The sequence below is a fragment of the Microtus ochrogaster genome, unplaced genomic scaffold (genome assembly GCF_000317375.1).
Source record: "Microtus ochrogaster isolate Prairie Vole_2 unplaced genomic scaffold, MicOch1.0 UNK13, whole genome shotgun sequence".
In the NCBI taxonomy this organism is placed as follows: domain Eukaryota; kingdom Metazoa; phylum Chordata; class Mammalia; order Rodentia; family Cricetidae; genus Microtus; species Microtus ochrogaster.
In genome coordinates, this window is record NW_004949111.1 from 2,765,165 (window position 1) to 2,781,920 (window position 16,756).

The 16,756-nt window shown below is 35.3% G+C and overlaps 1 protein-coding gene across 2 annotated transcripts in view; it reads left to right on the plus strand.

Moving 5' to 3' along the window:
- Chm (CHM, Rab escort protein 1) overlaps positions 1 to 16,756 on the plus strand; it is a 175,270-nt gene that overhangs the window by 12,470 nt on the left and 146,044 nt on the right. Inside the window, exons 2-3 of one of the 2 annotated variants that reach the window (XM_026789034.1) lie at positions 12,652 to 12,718; positions 14,085 to 14,139. In XM_026789034.1, coding sequence (XP_026644835.1) covers positions 14,111 to 14,139 — 29 coding nt within the window. In that variant the 5' untranslated portion in view covers positions 12,652 to 12,718; positions 14,085 to 14,110. The remainder of the gene's footprint in view (positions 1 to 12,651; positions 12,719 to 14,084; positions 14,140 to 16,756) is intronic. The other variant, XM_005366706.3, reaches the window with a different exon arrangement.

Genomic DNA, 16,756 nt, shown 5'->3' on the forward strand with positions numbered 1-16,756 from the left:
GAGAGAGAGAGAGAGAGAGAGAGAGAGAGAGAGAATTAAGCGCTATGTCCATTTAGTAAAATGAAAGCTGGTTCACCCCTAAAACCTGAGTTCCCCAGGCACTGTTTCTAGGCCAAATTTACAATGCCCAGGCATAAGTTTTCTTCTATGGGGTGGGCCTTAAAGTAAATCAGGTAGTGGTTGGCTATCTCCAATAACATTCATACCACTGTTGGCACCTGTTGCAAACCTTCTCATACCTGTCATTATTGTAGCTCACAGAGTTCATAGCTTTGTAAGAGTGTTGATATCTTTTCTCTCCCAACAGACTGCATAGCACCTTCTGGTACTATGAAAAATAGCCATCAAGGAACAGAGTCAGTGTGATTTCTCTTGAGTCCTGTATGAAAATGTGTTGTATCTTCAATAATAAGGTCTTAACACCAAATTCTATTAGCAAATCAAGAGCAGTGACAATAGCCTGCATGGCTTTGAGGGGTGGTCTCTAGGATTCTCCCCTGACTAAGAACTCGAAGGAGGTATTCTATGCCTAATATTGGACTCTTGATTTGACAATGTATAGCTTCTGGGAGTAACATTTTCCACATGGCTTTTCAAACTTCTTAGTGTTTGTTTTACTTTCCCTTACCCCCTCTCATCTCACTCCCCACTTATACCTTGCCCCCTAGCATACAATGCAGAAGAATTTGATTTGCCAGTTTCTCAGGATTCTAACCCCCTCCTGTACACCATTTCTTTTGACTCATCCACGTTAAGACCTAGTATCTTCTGCTTTTTTCCCACATTCTCAGAATATTCTGCCAACCTCCCAGCCAGTAATTAGACAATTAGGGGTGTTCTAGCTCTCAAGGTAATGATACATTTGCTTTACCCTCACTTTCGTCTGTCTGTTGGCTGTTTGAATTGACCCACTCATATTTTGAGATTGATGATAGTGTATAGCCAGGTTTTGTTGTAGATGTTGTCCCCTAGGAATTGATAGTTTGAGGGTCTTCAGGGAGCAACTCTTCTGCTCCTGTGCATCTCCAAGAATCTAATTTTATTTTTCATTTCAAATCATTTGTTTAAGAATGTTGACCGATTTACCATTACCAATCATTTTTTTAAAGACTGAAATTAACCTTTGCATCATTTATATGCTAAGCCTTTCATTTTATCTAATAAGAATACTTAATGGGTAAGGAAGCTGAATTGCAGAGAGGAAATGGCAGTAACTTACCCAATGTCAAAGCTATTAAATAGAAACCTGAAAAGAACAAGATAGTTCTGATGCTTGGTTCAGCACTCTGAGTCCTGGTGATGTTCTCCTAGGACCTTACATTATATGAAACTTGCATTGCTACTTTAATAGGTGGCAGATTTTTCCAAAAATTTATACATATAAATACAAAATTTTACAAAGAAGATACCCTCTAGATTTTAAACATCATTTCAAAAAATGTTGCTCGATATTATGTAAGTAATTAATGTGAGTCGTATTTTCTCTGTTTTTGTGATTCTCTAGGTTGTTTCCCTGGCACCCTACTGTTTTAATTTAAAGTATCCACTAAAAATAGTCTGAATTTGAAACTTAAATTAGGACTAAACAAAATGACTTGAGCCTTGGTTGAAACTGAGTTTCTGCTTAATTTCATGTCATCTCTTTTGAGTGTCTATAACCTCTGTAGTATGTAGTCTTACCTTTGCATTGCCTTCTAATCATTGCTGTACCTAATGTTGCTTCTGTTTTGTTTATGACCGTGCAGGTGTCTACATAGTGTTGTTTAAGTGGGAAAGTAAAAGTCATGGCTCACTAAAAGCTTGTTGTAGTCACAAGTTTCTTCTTGCCAGTCATTCTGTTTCTTTTCTTAAAAAAAAAAAAGAACTTGTTCTTCATAAAAGCAGTCACAGTAAATTTTCTAGTTCAATGTAATTTTCTTTCCATTCTGGTCTTCACTAGTTATAAATAACACATGAAATGACTTTCAAGGTAGAAAGCAGGAATCCATTTTGAAATGTTCCATAAAATAAAGAATGATTTATGGTTTCATATGATTTGGGCTGAAAGCACTCGGGCTTTGCCGAGTCATCAAAGTCCTGTCAGGGGAATCTATTATTTATTGTTTGATTCACTAGGAGTGGTGTAAGTCCTTTATTTATGCTTATCTTATATAAGTGTAGTGTTAGGAAAAATCAGTCACTCACAAAATACACCTTAAAGAATATATCATGAAGAACTAACTTAAATATTATAGTTATAAATGATGAAGTTCAGCATCGATGATATGGATTACAAATGATTTTTAACAGCAAACGATTAATTTTCTCTTTCTTTTAAGATATTTAAGATAATATTATTTAAAATATTCATTTCATCATTTTGCGGCCCTAGCATTAATATTATGTCTTCATCTGATTATTAAACATCTTTATCTTAACAGGTCTTAAAAATTGCAGAAAGATAGGACTGTTCATGATAGTGTGTGATTATATTACAATCCATAAGCTCCTCCTATATATTTTTAGCTGACAATTTTGTAGTGGAATGTCAACTGAGAATGTCTGATGGCCAATACTCCAAATTCTCCATTATAACTTAAGAAAAGTCATTTTCTTACCTTATATTTATCTGTGTTTAGTAATTGTTCAGTCAAATTGTTCTTATATGAGAATTCTACATATTTCCTATAACTGAATGGCATGGTAGATTCTTTGGGACATCCTTACTAATCATATTTAATGCTAAATATTTAAATTATATCAGATGTTTTAGAAGCTTCTGTAGAATACATAAAATGATTTACTTTTCTGAATAAAACTAACTTACACAATAACTAAAAACCAATCTACAAGTATTATATTAAATATTAAATATTATACATATTTAAATTTTTTAAATTTTATATATGTACTATATTTATATAATTCTGTTTTCCTTCATTATTTCTAAAACTCATAACTTTTTTACTTTAATTATTCTTGTTACATATGGTATTGTTTATGTGTGTGTATATAAGCAAATTAAGATAAAAATGAAACTTGCTGAAACAATTTAGTGTTGCTCTAATGTATATATTTTTTAGGACTGACCTTTTGGTATCATATCTGTCAGGGACTCATCCCTAGGGAAGACTGATTTTCTCCTTCTCAGTGGTCATTCACTAACTGTAGCTCTTATCTAGGAGTGGCCCTTGAGAGATTCCTCAAATCCACTTCAGGATGTCAACTTGTCAATTAGTGTTTCATTGTACAAGTATTCTGTAAGGGACCATATTGTTGAAATTTTGGGGGTACAATTTTCATATCCTATATAATTTTCTTACAGCACACATCTTACCCCAGCCCCAGTCCTCTGGCTCTAAGAATTGTCCTGACCACTCTTCAGTATTTCCTGAGTTTTAGATGTAAGTGATTGCTGCAGAAGCATCAGTTGAGGGTGGAAATCCCAGTAATTTGTTTTCTGCATTTTGGGCAGTTGTGATTTTCTGTAATTGTCTCTATCTGCTGCTAAAAGAATCTTCTTTGAGTGGGATGGGTGGGTGAGAGTTACACTTATCCGTGGCTATAAAGATAAGTATTTAGAATGTGGTTGTAAAGTATACTGGCTTAGGAAGTGACAGTAGTAGGTTCTCTAAGTTTCATGGCTTCCCTAGTCATAGGCAGTTGGCTAGGTTTACAGTACTGGGTATCAAGTCCCTCCTGTTCAGTATGATTTAATTCTAATTAGACAGCCATTGGTTATGCACAAAATAGAAGTACCAATATTGCATCTTTAGGGATAACTTGCTATGCTGATCTTTGTTCTGGTTCATAAGTATCACAGCCGACAGGGAATACTGATTGGTTTTCATCTTTCGCAGGTTGCATAGTACTTTACAGTACTATGAGAGATGATCCTTAGGGAGAAGGCTTTCAAGTAAAATCTAGCTTGATTCTTCCAAGTCCTGAGACCAAAGTGTGTGCTGTCTATAGTAGTAGGGACTTTTAGGAGGCAACCAGTGGTAATGACAATTACATATATTGTTTTTTGGGGGTCTCTTATATGCCTCTGACTTACAGCTTGAAAGGAGGTTTATTGTGTTTGGTACTGTTATCCTTCCCCCTTCCCCCCTCCCAGCTAAAGTCTACCCTACTTTCTGCATTTCCCACCCTGTAGTACTTATGTGCTACTCTTTCCCTCTCTAGAGCTCCTTTTCTTCCTTATCCCCACCTCCCCTTTTATTTTCATGGTTTCAGTATTACTCCAAGCTAAGATTCTGAACTAGGAACCACAAATGAGAGAACATATCATCATATGTCTTTCTGAGTGCAGGTTATTTCACTCAGTATAGCTTTTCTTAATTTATTCATTTATCTGCAAATTTCATGATTTTATTTTTCTTTGCACCATTGTGAGTTTGTACCACATTTTCATTATTCACTCATCAGTTTGAACATTTAAGTTGCTCACATTTCTACATAGAAGATTCATGATATAAATTCCTTTTTAGATAAAAAGCTTTCTTAAGTGTATATGAATATACTGAAGGCCCCCAGAAAAGTATGAGTATCATTACCATTTTGGAAAATATTTGCCTGAAATAGTTTCAGATGTATATCATTAACTCAGGTATTATGAATTTTCTTTATCATTGCAGGGACAAGGTTGTACTAGTGTAAGTAGAAATAAGACACAGAAGACACATGAGCATCAGTCCCTAAAGTTCTAGGAAGTAGCCTGATAAAAAATATATTTTTAACTACTCATACTGTGTACTAGTTAGTGTTCTCTAGAGGAATAGAATTATTGGAATGAGATTTGTTAGAATGATTTGCAGGTAGGTAGTCTAAACACGGCTGTCTCACAACTGATGATGGGAAGGCCAAAAATTCAGTAGCTGTTCAGTTAGTGAGACTGGATGTCTCAGTAGTCCCAGTATGGTGGTAGAGTCTGCGGGGCTTCAGGAAAGGAGCCGATCTTCAATCCATCTGCCGAGAATCCTGTAACAGTAGGTCTAATACCACTGAAGGAATGCCTCAGTACAGTATGGATGAACTTGCCAGGCAGAGTGAGGGCAAGCAGACAAAAAGCAAAAGCTTCCTTGTTCTGTGCCATTTTATATAGGCTACCACCAGACGATGTGCTCTAGATTAAGGGTGGTCTTCCCATCTCAAGTGAACCAGCTGGGGGAAAAAATACCTCACAGGCATGACCTGCTGCTCAGTTTTACTTGATTCTATATGTATGTTGTCAAGTTGGTAATTGAGATTGCCAATCACTTATGGCAAAGATCATGTTATACAACTTTCCACATCTTTCCTCCTCTCTTCCTTTCTGTTCCCTTAAGTTCAGATATGTCAAGCAGAAGTGTTAACTTTCAAGACACTTAAAGCAAGTTCTAAATCTATATAGACAAAACTAAGAATCCCTTGTCTTGAGTAATTTTTGTTTTATTGATTATTCATTGTTTATTTGTTTAGTTTGTTTGGGTTTTCTTTTTTCAGTTTCGAGAGAGAAAAAACATGAAGTTGGGTGGATTGGAAGATGAGGAAAAATCTTGGAGGAGGTGTGGAAAGTGTATGAATATCATCATAATATTTTTATGAAAAATTTTAAATAAAAATAAATTAATGAATACCACACCCATTTACCATTGATTTATCTTTAAAGAGGTAACAACTCAAAAAAAATCTTTAAAATTCATTTTCCAAGCAGTCTGTGTAGTAAGAGACTACTTGTTTGTTCCCAGCTGCTCAGCCTGGAAATAATCACACAGAAACTGTATTAATTAAATAACTTCTTGGCCTATTAGCTCTAGCTTCTTATTGACTAGCTATTACATCTTAAATTAACCCATTTCTATTATTTTATACTTTACCACGAGGGTCATGGTTTACCAGCAAGGTTCTGGCATGTCTGTCTCTGGCGGGGCTACATGATGTCTTGCTACTCTGCCTTCTTTCTTCTAGCATACAGTTTAGTTTCCTCGCCTAGCTCTACTCTGCCCTATCACAGAGCAATACAGCTTCTTTATTCATTAACCAATAAAAGCAACACATATACAGAAGAACTTCCCACACCATTTCCCTTTTTCTGTTTAAATAAAAAGGAAAGTTTTAACGTTAACATAATAAAATTACATATAACAAAACAGGTACCAAGCAAGAATTACAGTTACAATATTTATATCTACTATATCTTGTATCATAACTAAGGAAAACTGTAATTATAACTATCTATTCCTCAATTCTATCAAAGACCCCAGAAGAATATAGTATTACCTAAGTTAACAGGAAGTACATCATAGGCAACTTCCAGAACTCTAGAATTGACAGAGATATCTCGCTGCCTGGACAGTCACCCAAAGTTCTTCTGTATCATTGGAGCGTCCATCTTCAGCCTACAGGCCCATAGTGTTCAGCAGACTTTTCCATGAAGCAGGAAGTTTCAAAGATAGTTCCACCTATATTTGCAGTTTATTAGTCACTTTCTTCTGTGTCCTGCAGAATGTCTGGCAGACTCTTTCATGAATCAGGAACCCCAAAAGACTTTAGGCAAGTTCAGCAGTCATTTCTCTGTGTGTCCTGTATAACATCACGCAGTCCACGCAAGAACAGTTTCTTCCCTGAATGCCTAGCAAACTCCATAAGAAGCTTCTTTGATACCCATCTTCCTCTTGAAGTAATTGGTGCTGCCAGGAGAAGATGTGTCTCATTGTCATGAGTTCTAAGTTATTAAAACATTTTAAATGCTATATTCTGAAGGTCTCTGAAAGATTTTAAAAATACCTATCTAAATGAAAGAAATCTTTCTATATCTAGAAAACCTAACTAACATGACTACAAATTTGACTATTATAGATGATTATCTATTAACATGTATTTAATTATACATTACATTTTTAAATGAGCTGCACCAACACAATAATCAAGAGCAAAAATATAAATATGACAAAATTGACTTTCAGTTTGTATCAATACACCAAGATCCATACCAATGCAAAGTATTTATATCTATAGTGAATCCCCCTTGAAATGTAAACAAACATTTATAAACAATCATTTAGGGAATTTGGGTGTAGTTCTCTTCAAACTACTTCTTGCTTTTTGTTGGGTAATTTTTGGGGGGATTTCACAGAGACCTTTCAGGGTATATTGGTGTCCATCAAACCACATTAGTCTGGAAAAATTCTACAGGTTCTTACCCTCCATGGAAGAACCTCTTTTCTAAAGCAACAAATCCTTAGACACAAATTCTGAAGACATGATACCTTTAAAATATCTATACTGGTTTAGTTTAGCAGCCCATACAGTGAAATGTATCTTTGTACTTAGCTTCTTCACAGTCAAAAAATTTAACAAAAACAGAATAATATACATAATCCACTCTGTATTTCCATCTTTATGTGGTTTATTTGTCTTACTCTATTCCTTTTTCTAGAAGTTTAATATTTATAATCTATGAGTGTCTGTACTCTTTTATATTATATTTACTGTCTCTTTACTCTTTTTTTCCTCTCTCCCAAGCCTGTGTTCTTCTTTTAAACACACTATGTCTCGTTTAGAGGTCTTTTATATCTGAATCTGTTTTATTGTGTATCTGAAACCCTTTTCTGTCCAGGAGCAATTCCAGATGGTGTTACTAGGACTAAGGCTGCTTTGCCCTTTGACTCCATCAACATGGCAAAGCTCTGTTCACTGCCTCTACAAGCCTTGAACACTGCCCCAGTTAAGGTATACAGTGTGTCTATGTTGTACCATTAAGCAGTTTGTAATACACTGCTCACAAGCCCTATTTAAATGCTTGACCTCCTGAAAAAAGTTTGTGCTGTCAGCACGAACCAGGAAGCTGCCATTTTGAAACCGGGCTTTTTTTTTTTTTCAACACTGAATCAGGAAAATGTCTCTTAAAGGAGCCATGACATTAAGCCGTGTTTAACTCTGTTTTTCATGTCTAGAATTCCTTTCCAAGCTTTCTCAGGTTGTATGTGGATTTAGCTAGCACACATTTGGAGTGCCAGTTTGTTGTAGGAGGTCACTTGTTCGTTCCCAGCTGCCAGGAACTATATTATTTGCAATACTGTTTGGCCAGTAGCTCAAACATATTGGTAGCTAGCCCTTACATCTAGAATTAACCCATTTCCATTATTTTATATTTTACCATGAGGCTTGTGGCCTACTGGCAAGGTTCCAGCGGCTTGTGTCTTTCTCGCCTGGTGTCTTCCTACTCTTTCGCCTTTCTCCCAGCACTTAGTTTAGTTTCCTCACCCAGCTCTACTCTGCCCTATCACAGGCCAAAACAGCTTCTTCATTCATTAACCAATAAAAGCAGCACATAAAGAAGGACTTCTCACACCAAGTCTGCATCCTGACACTATAGTGCCAGTATATATTGTCTTCACATTTGGAAGAATGGAGTGAAGAAGGATCAACAGAATGTTTTTGTCCTTTCTGTTTGAACTCTCCTGTGAGTTTGAAATAACCATGAAAAGAATGTTGAACACATCTTTGTTCTTTTTAAAAAAAATTAAATAGAATATTCTCTTTAGATGAATGTATGGCTCAATGATAGAACACTTGCCTGGCATGGAAAAGGGCCTCCTTTATATCCAGTCAGTAAAAGAAAAAAAGGATTCTCCTAATCTGAATATTTTTAAGTATTACAGTGACAAAAAGTTTACATTTTGAGATAATTTAATGTGTCTGAGGACAGAATTAATTACATTTATTTATAGTCTCTGTTCAAAAGTTTATTTTTATCTTACTGACATGTAAACACTCTCTTGGAAAACAAACCATTCTGGGTCATAAAACCACCCAGCAGCTCCAGGCATAGCTGGCATTCTTTGAATGGGCGAAACTCCTTTACATAGAGGAAGGTTCACTTCTTGAGTCTTGGGTGTAGGGCTCTGTAAGCAGTATTACGGCTCTGAAGGCTGAAAAGTCCATATCTGTAATCTCAACCAGCACCTTAACCACATCAGTGTGCCAGACTGCCTGCTGTCCAGATAGTTAAACTACTTTTCCAAGAATGTAGGTGTGTGTAGCTTTAACTCAAAGGTCTTATAGTAAACTAACAAAGTGATACTGGTAGGTGCTGAATCCTGCACCTACAATACACATAGTTCAATATTCTAAAAAAACAAGAGAGAGAGGGAATACCAAAAGGGCTGGTGAGGTAGCTGCATGGGTGAGGATGCTTGCTGTGAAGCCTGGCAAACTGAGTTTGATTTTCAGGATCCACAAAGTTGGAAGGAGAGAACTGCCCCCTGCAAGTTGTTCTCTGACCTTCACATATGCATCATGACACATTTCCCCCCACTCCCTATTTTAAAACAAGTAGGCATTTGATTAAATGATTGAGAACAAAGGTTTAATTTGTTACTTTTCCTTTATAAGTTTTTTTTTAACCTAAAACCCCCGTTTAATGAAAATTTATTCTCTGCTGTGACTAGGGGCATCTTACTTATTTATTTGCTTATTTATTTATTTACTTTAATTCATATGAACATTTTGCCTGTATGCATGCTGTCTACCACCTGTATGCCCTGTGCCTGAGAAGGTCAGAAGAGCATCAGATCACTTGGAACTGGAGTTAGGTGGTGGTGAGCTGCCATGTGCCTGCCGGGAACTGAACCTGAGTCCTCTGCAAGAGCCAGTGCCGTTAACTACTGAGCTATCTCTTCAGCCCTGGAGTCTTTTTAAAAACTAATTCTCACTGAAACACTGAAATCCCTTTCAAATTCCCTGCTCCCTCAAAGAATGACATTCAGACTTCTTAACTGACCCCAACTACTCGTTTTTCAAAAACTTGTTGTATTGTAGTAAAAATATTTAAAATAATAACTACCCTCTTAACTTTTTTCTTTGCTGTGTCCTTTCCTCAGGAACTATTTATTGACTGGGTAGGACAAAAAAATTTAACCTTAGCCACAAAGACATTACTAACTATATTCATAGTTTGTTATTTTAATAATTCTAAGCATGAAGATAATGGACCTTTGGCATTTACCATTGGAACAGCGTGCCTATTGATTTCACAAACTTGTGGTGATATCTGGATGGAAGTATTATAGAAAATTGCAAATAATAGTTATTTGGGTTTTATGTAGTTTGGATTCAGATCATATTCCACATTGAAAACCATTTTTAGCTTTGTGTTGTCAGCAGAGACTTGACTTCAGACTGTTGATTTCAGGCATAGAAATTACCACATACATATCTTTCTACCCGAAGGAATAGCTAATTTGGGTAAAATAGAGGAGAGTGATACTGTCTGCAATTGCTGTTGGCATTTGGTACAAAGACATATATGGTTGTGGTATTTAATGAAAGTTTGGCACTTTTAAACTCTTTCTCAGGAATGCTAAGATATTTCTCTTCTATGTTGTATCTTTGTGTTTAGGAACATTTATGAACATATATGTAGATGCATATACATATAAAGGATCAACTACTTTAAAAAAAGGCCACTAATTCTAAAGAGTGCAATGAAGGGATATATGGAAGGCTTTGGAGGACGGAAAGGGAAGGGGGAATGATTCAATTTTTAATATCTGAAAAATAAATAATTAGGAAAGTATTCACAGCATAGTCTTCTAATAACTAAATTCTATGAAGTAGGTGATGAATATTGCCATCGATAGAGGGAAAAGGAGGCACAGAATGTCTGTCTTGTCTAAACTCCAGTTCTCAATGATTAAGACGTACTCATTTTATTGAGTTACCTATATTGTCCTTAAATCCTATCCTGCAAATTATGTCAAGTAATGAATTACTGGTGTTACAACATTCCTTTATATTTGGCTTGTTTCCTCACTTAGATGGCTTTGCCCATGATGATAACATAATTATATGTGTTAACATGGTACAAAGCATAAAACTCTATGTATGTGCCATCTTACTGCCATTATTTTATAGGAAACTTTTAAACATAATTCTATTTTTAATGTTTCTTTGCTTATCAGCTTTTTAGAGTACATTGATTTGATTTCTTTAGCAAGGAAAGTTACTTAGATATAGCAAAAAGTTCAGATCCTCATGAGGCACATTAGAATAATAGTTTGAACTGAGTTGAAGAACATAGTAGTGAAGCTATTTGAGACTCCCATTTCTCTCTTGTCTGTCTTCTACAGTTATAGCCAAAACTTTATGATGGCCTGGGTCCAATAATTGATTTTTTTTTTTTTTTTGGTTTTCGAGACAGAGTTTCTCTGTGGCTTTGGAGCCTGTCCTGGAACTGGCTCTGTAGACCAGGCTGGTCTCGAACTCACAGAGATCCACCTGCCTCTGCCTCCCGAGTGCTGGGATTAAAGGCGTGCGCCACCACCGCCCGGCCAATAATTGATATTTGATGGTTACATTCTGTATATTTGGATACAACTTCTTTTTTTTTAAACCAGACATTATATACCCACAAAGTGCTCAATACTGGAAAATAGTTTTTCATGAAGACTGGCTTTTGTGTTTAATGTGGTTTTTAGCTGAAGACTGACTATGTCAATTGCTTCTGTGTGGATTACTTTAGAAAAACTTTTTAATTTAATTTAATTTTATTTGTGTGTGTGTGTGTGTGTGTGTGTGTGTGTGTGTGTGTGTGTGGTCAGAGATTAGCCTTGTGGAATTGGTTTTCTTTTTCCACAGTGTGTACTCTGAAGGTCAAACTGAGGTTGTCAGGCTTGGCAGCAGGCACATTTACCCACTGAGCCATCTCCCTAGCATCATATTACATTCTTTATCCAGGAAAGTTAACCTTTCCCTTTTTTTGGTAACCCTTGATTCTTAGTGAGTACTTTAAATAAATGTTCATCAAACAATGCAAAACAACCAGGATTTTTCATGGTGATGGTGATGCTTGTTCTATAGGTTTGTACTAAACTTTCAAAATATGCTTTGTCTGTATGACTGATAATATAGGACACAATGGCTTCTATTGAAATGGTAGCTCTTACGATAAAAATTTTGGAAGAGTCTTGAACTTATAACATAAGACATTTTAGTAATGTAGTAGAAAATCTGGTCTTTATTGTAACATAATTGAGCTTGGTAGTTAAAATTTTTATTCATATTGTTAGTAGTAATTTATATTTCCTTTTATGATAATAAGCTTTGCTGTGACATTTGATTTCAAAGCACTAATACTTTCTTTCCAATCTGTTACAGTGACCAGTAAGCAGGATATTTAGCTTACATAATTTTTAAACATAAAATAATGTATTCCATTCTCACTTAGAGGTTTTGTGGCTTTGGAATTAGATCTGAGCTGAGATTTCAACTCTGGAGCTTTTTATTAGCAGTAAATTTCCACCCTTGAGCAGCAGTTTCTTTGTTGTCTGCAGGTGCAGATTCTTATCTCTCAGTGCCTTTGTGAGGATCAGATAAGCTTGTGTGCTAACCTGCTTCCTAAGGAACAAAGACCCATTTTTTAAAAACAGTTGACTATTTATGATAATTTACATATGAAAAGCTGAGGACTTATTAAAATGTATATCTTCTACCTAAAACAATGCAGTATTAGTTTTGTATGTTCAAGAAACATCTATCATATAAGCTTTACAATTTTGAAAATTATAAATTTTCTTTAGTGAAAATATTCTTAGTTAAAATATTTTATGAAGCAATAGTATGAATTGAAATTTCTATGAAATACATATATACCTACATTCTAAATGATATAGGTGTGTGTTTTTATAGGTTTGCCTGAATCCATCATTGCGGCTGCATGTTCAAGAAGTGGCCAGAGGGTTCTGCATGTTGATTCGTAAGTTTTAACCCTGGTAGCATTTAACACATATATGTCTATATATTTATGTACATGCTTGTATATATGTATCATGTGAAATTTCATAACATAGAAAAGCACTGACATTTAATTTTTAACCAGTAATTTGTCAAACACTAAATACTATAATTTATTTTCTTTATATATTTTATTATATAAGATTTCTTATTATATTCTTTGAAATAAGGATTGTTGTTCTTAAAGAGTAAACAAAATACATCTTTTTAAAAATTATTTTTCTTATGCATGAGCTTGATCTTAAGTAATTGTTTTACAGGCTTGAAAACCCCTTGTGTGCTTTTTCTTGTATAAATATTTGTGTGTGTCTCTTGTCTGTAAGAATATGCCACATTTATTTGGGATTGTATTTTAGTCTTCATGTTTTATTCTACAATTTAGCCAGTAGATTTGAATTTATGTTTTTATTAAAGGATATCGAAAATGAAACGTAAAATTCTTAAGAAAAATGTCTAGAATAATTTTCTCTTAAATGCATTAATAAAAAAGAAGTACAAGGAAAACTACTTGGTGACTACCTTAAATCTCAGTTCCCATGTTTCTTGAAAGCAGATCTTGAGTGTGCCTGCCACCTATATGATTATTCATTTTCACTCAGAAGAGAAAGAATAAGTAGACTTTCTGTCTTCTTGTAGATAATAATTTTTCCAGAGTGCTATTAAACAAAGTATCACTAGGTCTGTAGTGTACAGCCTTTGTCCCTTTGTTCATAGTGTAAAATGTAACGCTCATTAATTTATACTTAACACTTCATAAGCTGAGTTATTTTTAGGTAATCTCACATGAAGTACTATGGTTCATCGTTGCATTTTCATATACGCATGTATGTCATTATATCATAATTCATTTACCGCTTCCTTGCCTCCCCCCCCCCCCCCCCCCCCCCCCCCCCGTGCTCGTCTTACTTCCCATCAGTGACCCCTTTCTGTGTTCATGTCACATGTCACAGCTATTTTCTTTATCTTCTCTGAGGCTCCTTGCTAGAGCATTTCCTTTCCTCTTAGGATTTCCTTTTTAGTTTTGTGATATTCTGTCTTCTCTGTATCTCTTTCTCCGCAACTATCTTTTTTCTAAAATTGTGTGCTGGTTAGTTTGTGTCAACTTGACCCCCACAGAGGACAGTTATTGAGAAAGAATGAGCATCAATTGAGAAAATGCCCTTATCAGATTGTCGTGTGTAGGCAAGTTTGCTAGGCATTTTCTTGATTAATAATTGAAGGGATAGCGCATGGTGGGTGGGGACACACCTGAACAGGTGGTCCTGAGTTGTACAATAAGGAGGCTGAACAAGCCAGTAAACAGCTCTCCTCCATCGTCTCTGCTTCAGCTCCTGCTGCTGGGTTCCTGCCCTGAATGACTTCCTTCATCATGGCCAGTACACTGTAAGATTATAGAAAGTAAACTAAATCAAATTGCTTTGTCTGTTTTGGATTGTTTCTGCTTTCATGTGAAATTTTGTATTTTTTAAATACATTCTTCAGAATGTAATTGAGACTTCCATGTGAAATGTATTGAATTTTTGTTTAATTTTTAGTGATATAGCTAATTTTACAATATGAAATTTTGCCATTCCACGTGTGTGGGAGGTCTTTTCATCTTCCTCAATTTTGTTTTTCTTTTAAAAATGTATATTTGTCAAGGCAACAATAGGATATCAAAGATGAATCCTAGAGAGGGCTCAGTGTCAATACTGTAGCAGAAGCCAGAGACCGCAGGCCAGACCAATGACGTTGTAGTGAAGACTTAACAAGGAAAGGTGTATGGACTTTAGTATTTATATTTATATTTAGTATTTAGTATTTAGGGTATTTATACTGTGGGACTCACTGGGCCACACTACAGCTTCCATGCTGAGATTTTTTTAATTAGTTTTTGTTGTTGTTGTCTTTGGTAGTTTTGGTTTTACTTTTAAATCTTTTTTTTTTTTTTTCTTGTGGGAAGGTTGCATGGGCAGAGGGCCGAAGTGAGGGACCAGGAAGATGAGTAGGATCAGGATGCATAATGTGAAATCTGCAAAGACTCAATAAGAAGTGAAAAATGTGTATTTATTTTAATTCTTTGAGACAAGGTCTCATAGCAAAAGTTGACCCAGGATGATCTTGAACTTCTGATTCTCCTCATTCTACTTCCTGAGAGCTGGGATTAGCAGACATAAGCCATCTGGCACCCAGTTTTAAATTTTAGTTTTCAGTGTTTACCATTTTGGTAATCCTTTTCCTCTGTTTAAAAGTCATATTCCTAAGGATTTTATTCTTTTGTGAAGCTATTGCGAGTGAAGTGTTTTTTGCTACAAGTCTGTTACTGTGATATAATCAGGGTGATGGCTTTCTTATGTTGATTTTATATTATATTTTACAATAAGCATTCATTGGCTCTGAGAGTTTTTGCTGAAGGTTTTGGATCTTTTAAATATTGGGTCATAGTGTATGAAGTAGGGGGTAATTTGGCAACTTCCTATTTTGTATCCATTTCATTTCATTCTCTTGTTGAAATCTACACTGATAAGAGTAGAGAGGAGGTGCACCATTTTCTCCTTCCAGGTTTTAGAGTAAATGCCATGTTTCCACTTAGCATACTGTTGATTTTAGGTTTCTTTTATGTTGAGATATGTTCCCTGTAGTTATAGTTTTCTAAAGGCTTTCATCATGAAGGGATGTTTACATTTGGCAAAGCTCTATTCTCAGTTCACTGATAGCTCTCTTGTGGTTTCTGGCCTTAAGTCTGCTTTATATGTGCATTTATTGATTTGTCTATGTTGATTCAATTTTGCATCCCTTGGATGAAACAGCTTGATCATAGCATAATAAATTCTAATTTGTTGGTTTTAATTTTGCTTTACATGTATTTTATTGAGATTTCTAAACATCTTAGTTTATTAGTGGAATTGGGCTGTAGTTTCTTTCTTTATAAATACAAATTTGATACTATTCCCTCTTTCTTCTATTTCATTCAACTTTGTTGAGCATTAATATAACTTCTTTGTATTAGTCCATGTTCCCTAAACCAGCAGAATGGATAAGATGAATATATGTATATTGAAAGGGGATTTACTAGATTGGCTTATGGGATATAGTCCATGTAATTTAGTAGTGGTTAACCCACTCTAAAGATCCAGAATGCGCTGGTTGTCTAGTCCATGAGTCTCCATGTCTCAGCAGTTTCCTTCTGGAACTGGAGCCCTAGAGGATTTCTGGAGAGTTCACATATTCCACATTGGAATCCCAAAGAATATTATTGGGTGTAAAATTAGTCGAGAAATGTCACATCAACAGGGTGAATCAAGCTGCCAGCTAGAGTGATGACAAAAGGGCAAAAAGCAAAGTTTCCTTTTTCTATGTCTTGTTATTTGGGCCGATAACAGATGGTTTCACCCAGATTTAGGATGGGTTCCCCACTTCAAATAATCTCCCACAGGAATACCCAGCACCTAGTGGTTTAGGCATTCCAGATGCAGTCAAACTGACAATCAAGATTATTGTTCACATTCTTCCTTAAAGAACCCATCTCGTCTTGGCTTTTTTTTTTGTTTGTTTGTTTTACGGGGAGGCTGTTTTCATGCTTCTTTTCCTTTTTTATTGCTTACTACAGGTTTCTTCAAGTCATTGTGCTTTTGGCAGGTCCTACGCATTGGACTTCATTTCTTCTTAATTTTCCACTGTTTTTTGGGGGAGAGAATATACGTTTTCAAAATATTTGCCAGTGATGTGGATTTCTTTGGAATCTATCTCCTCATTTGTAATCTTTTTTGTTTTAGTTTGGCTAGAGGTTTCTCAATGTTGTTTATCTTTTCAAAGAAATGCTTCATTAAATTATTTTTTTGTTTATTAATTTCTGCCATATTTTAATTCAATTTTAAGATATATAAGTTCCTCCCTGATTTTTACTTTTAATAACCTATTGTTAATTCAGAGTATTTTGGCTTAGTCTATATGAAATTGTGTAGCTTTTATGGTTTCTTTTTGTGGAGACATCTATTCTTACTCTGTTAACTAATGAGAT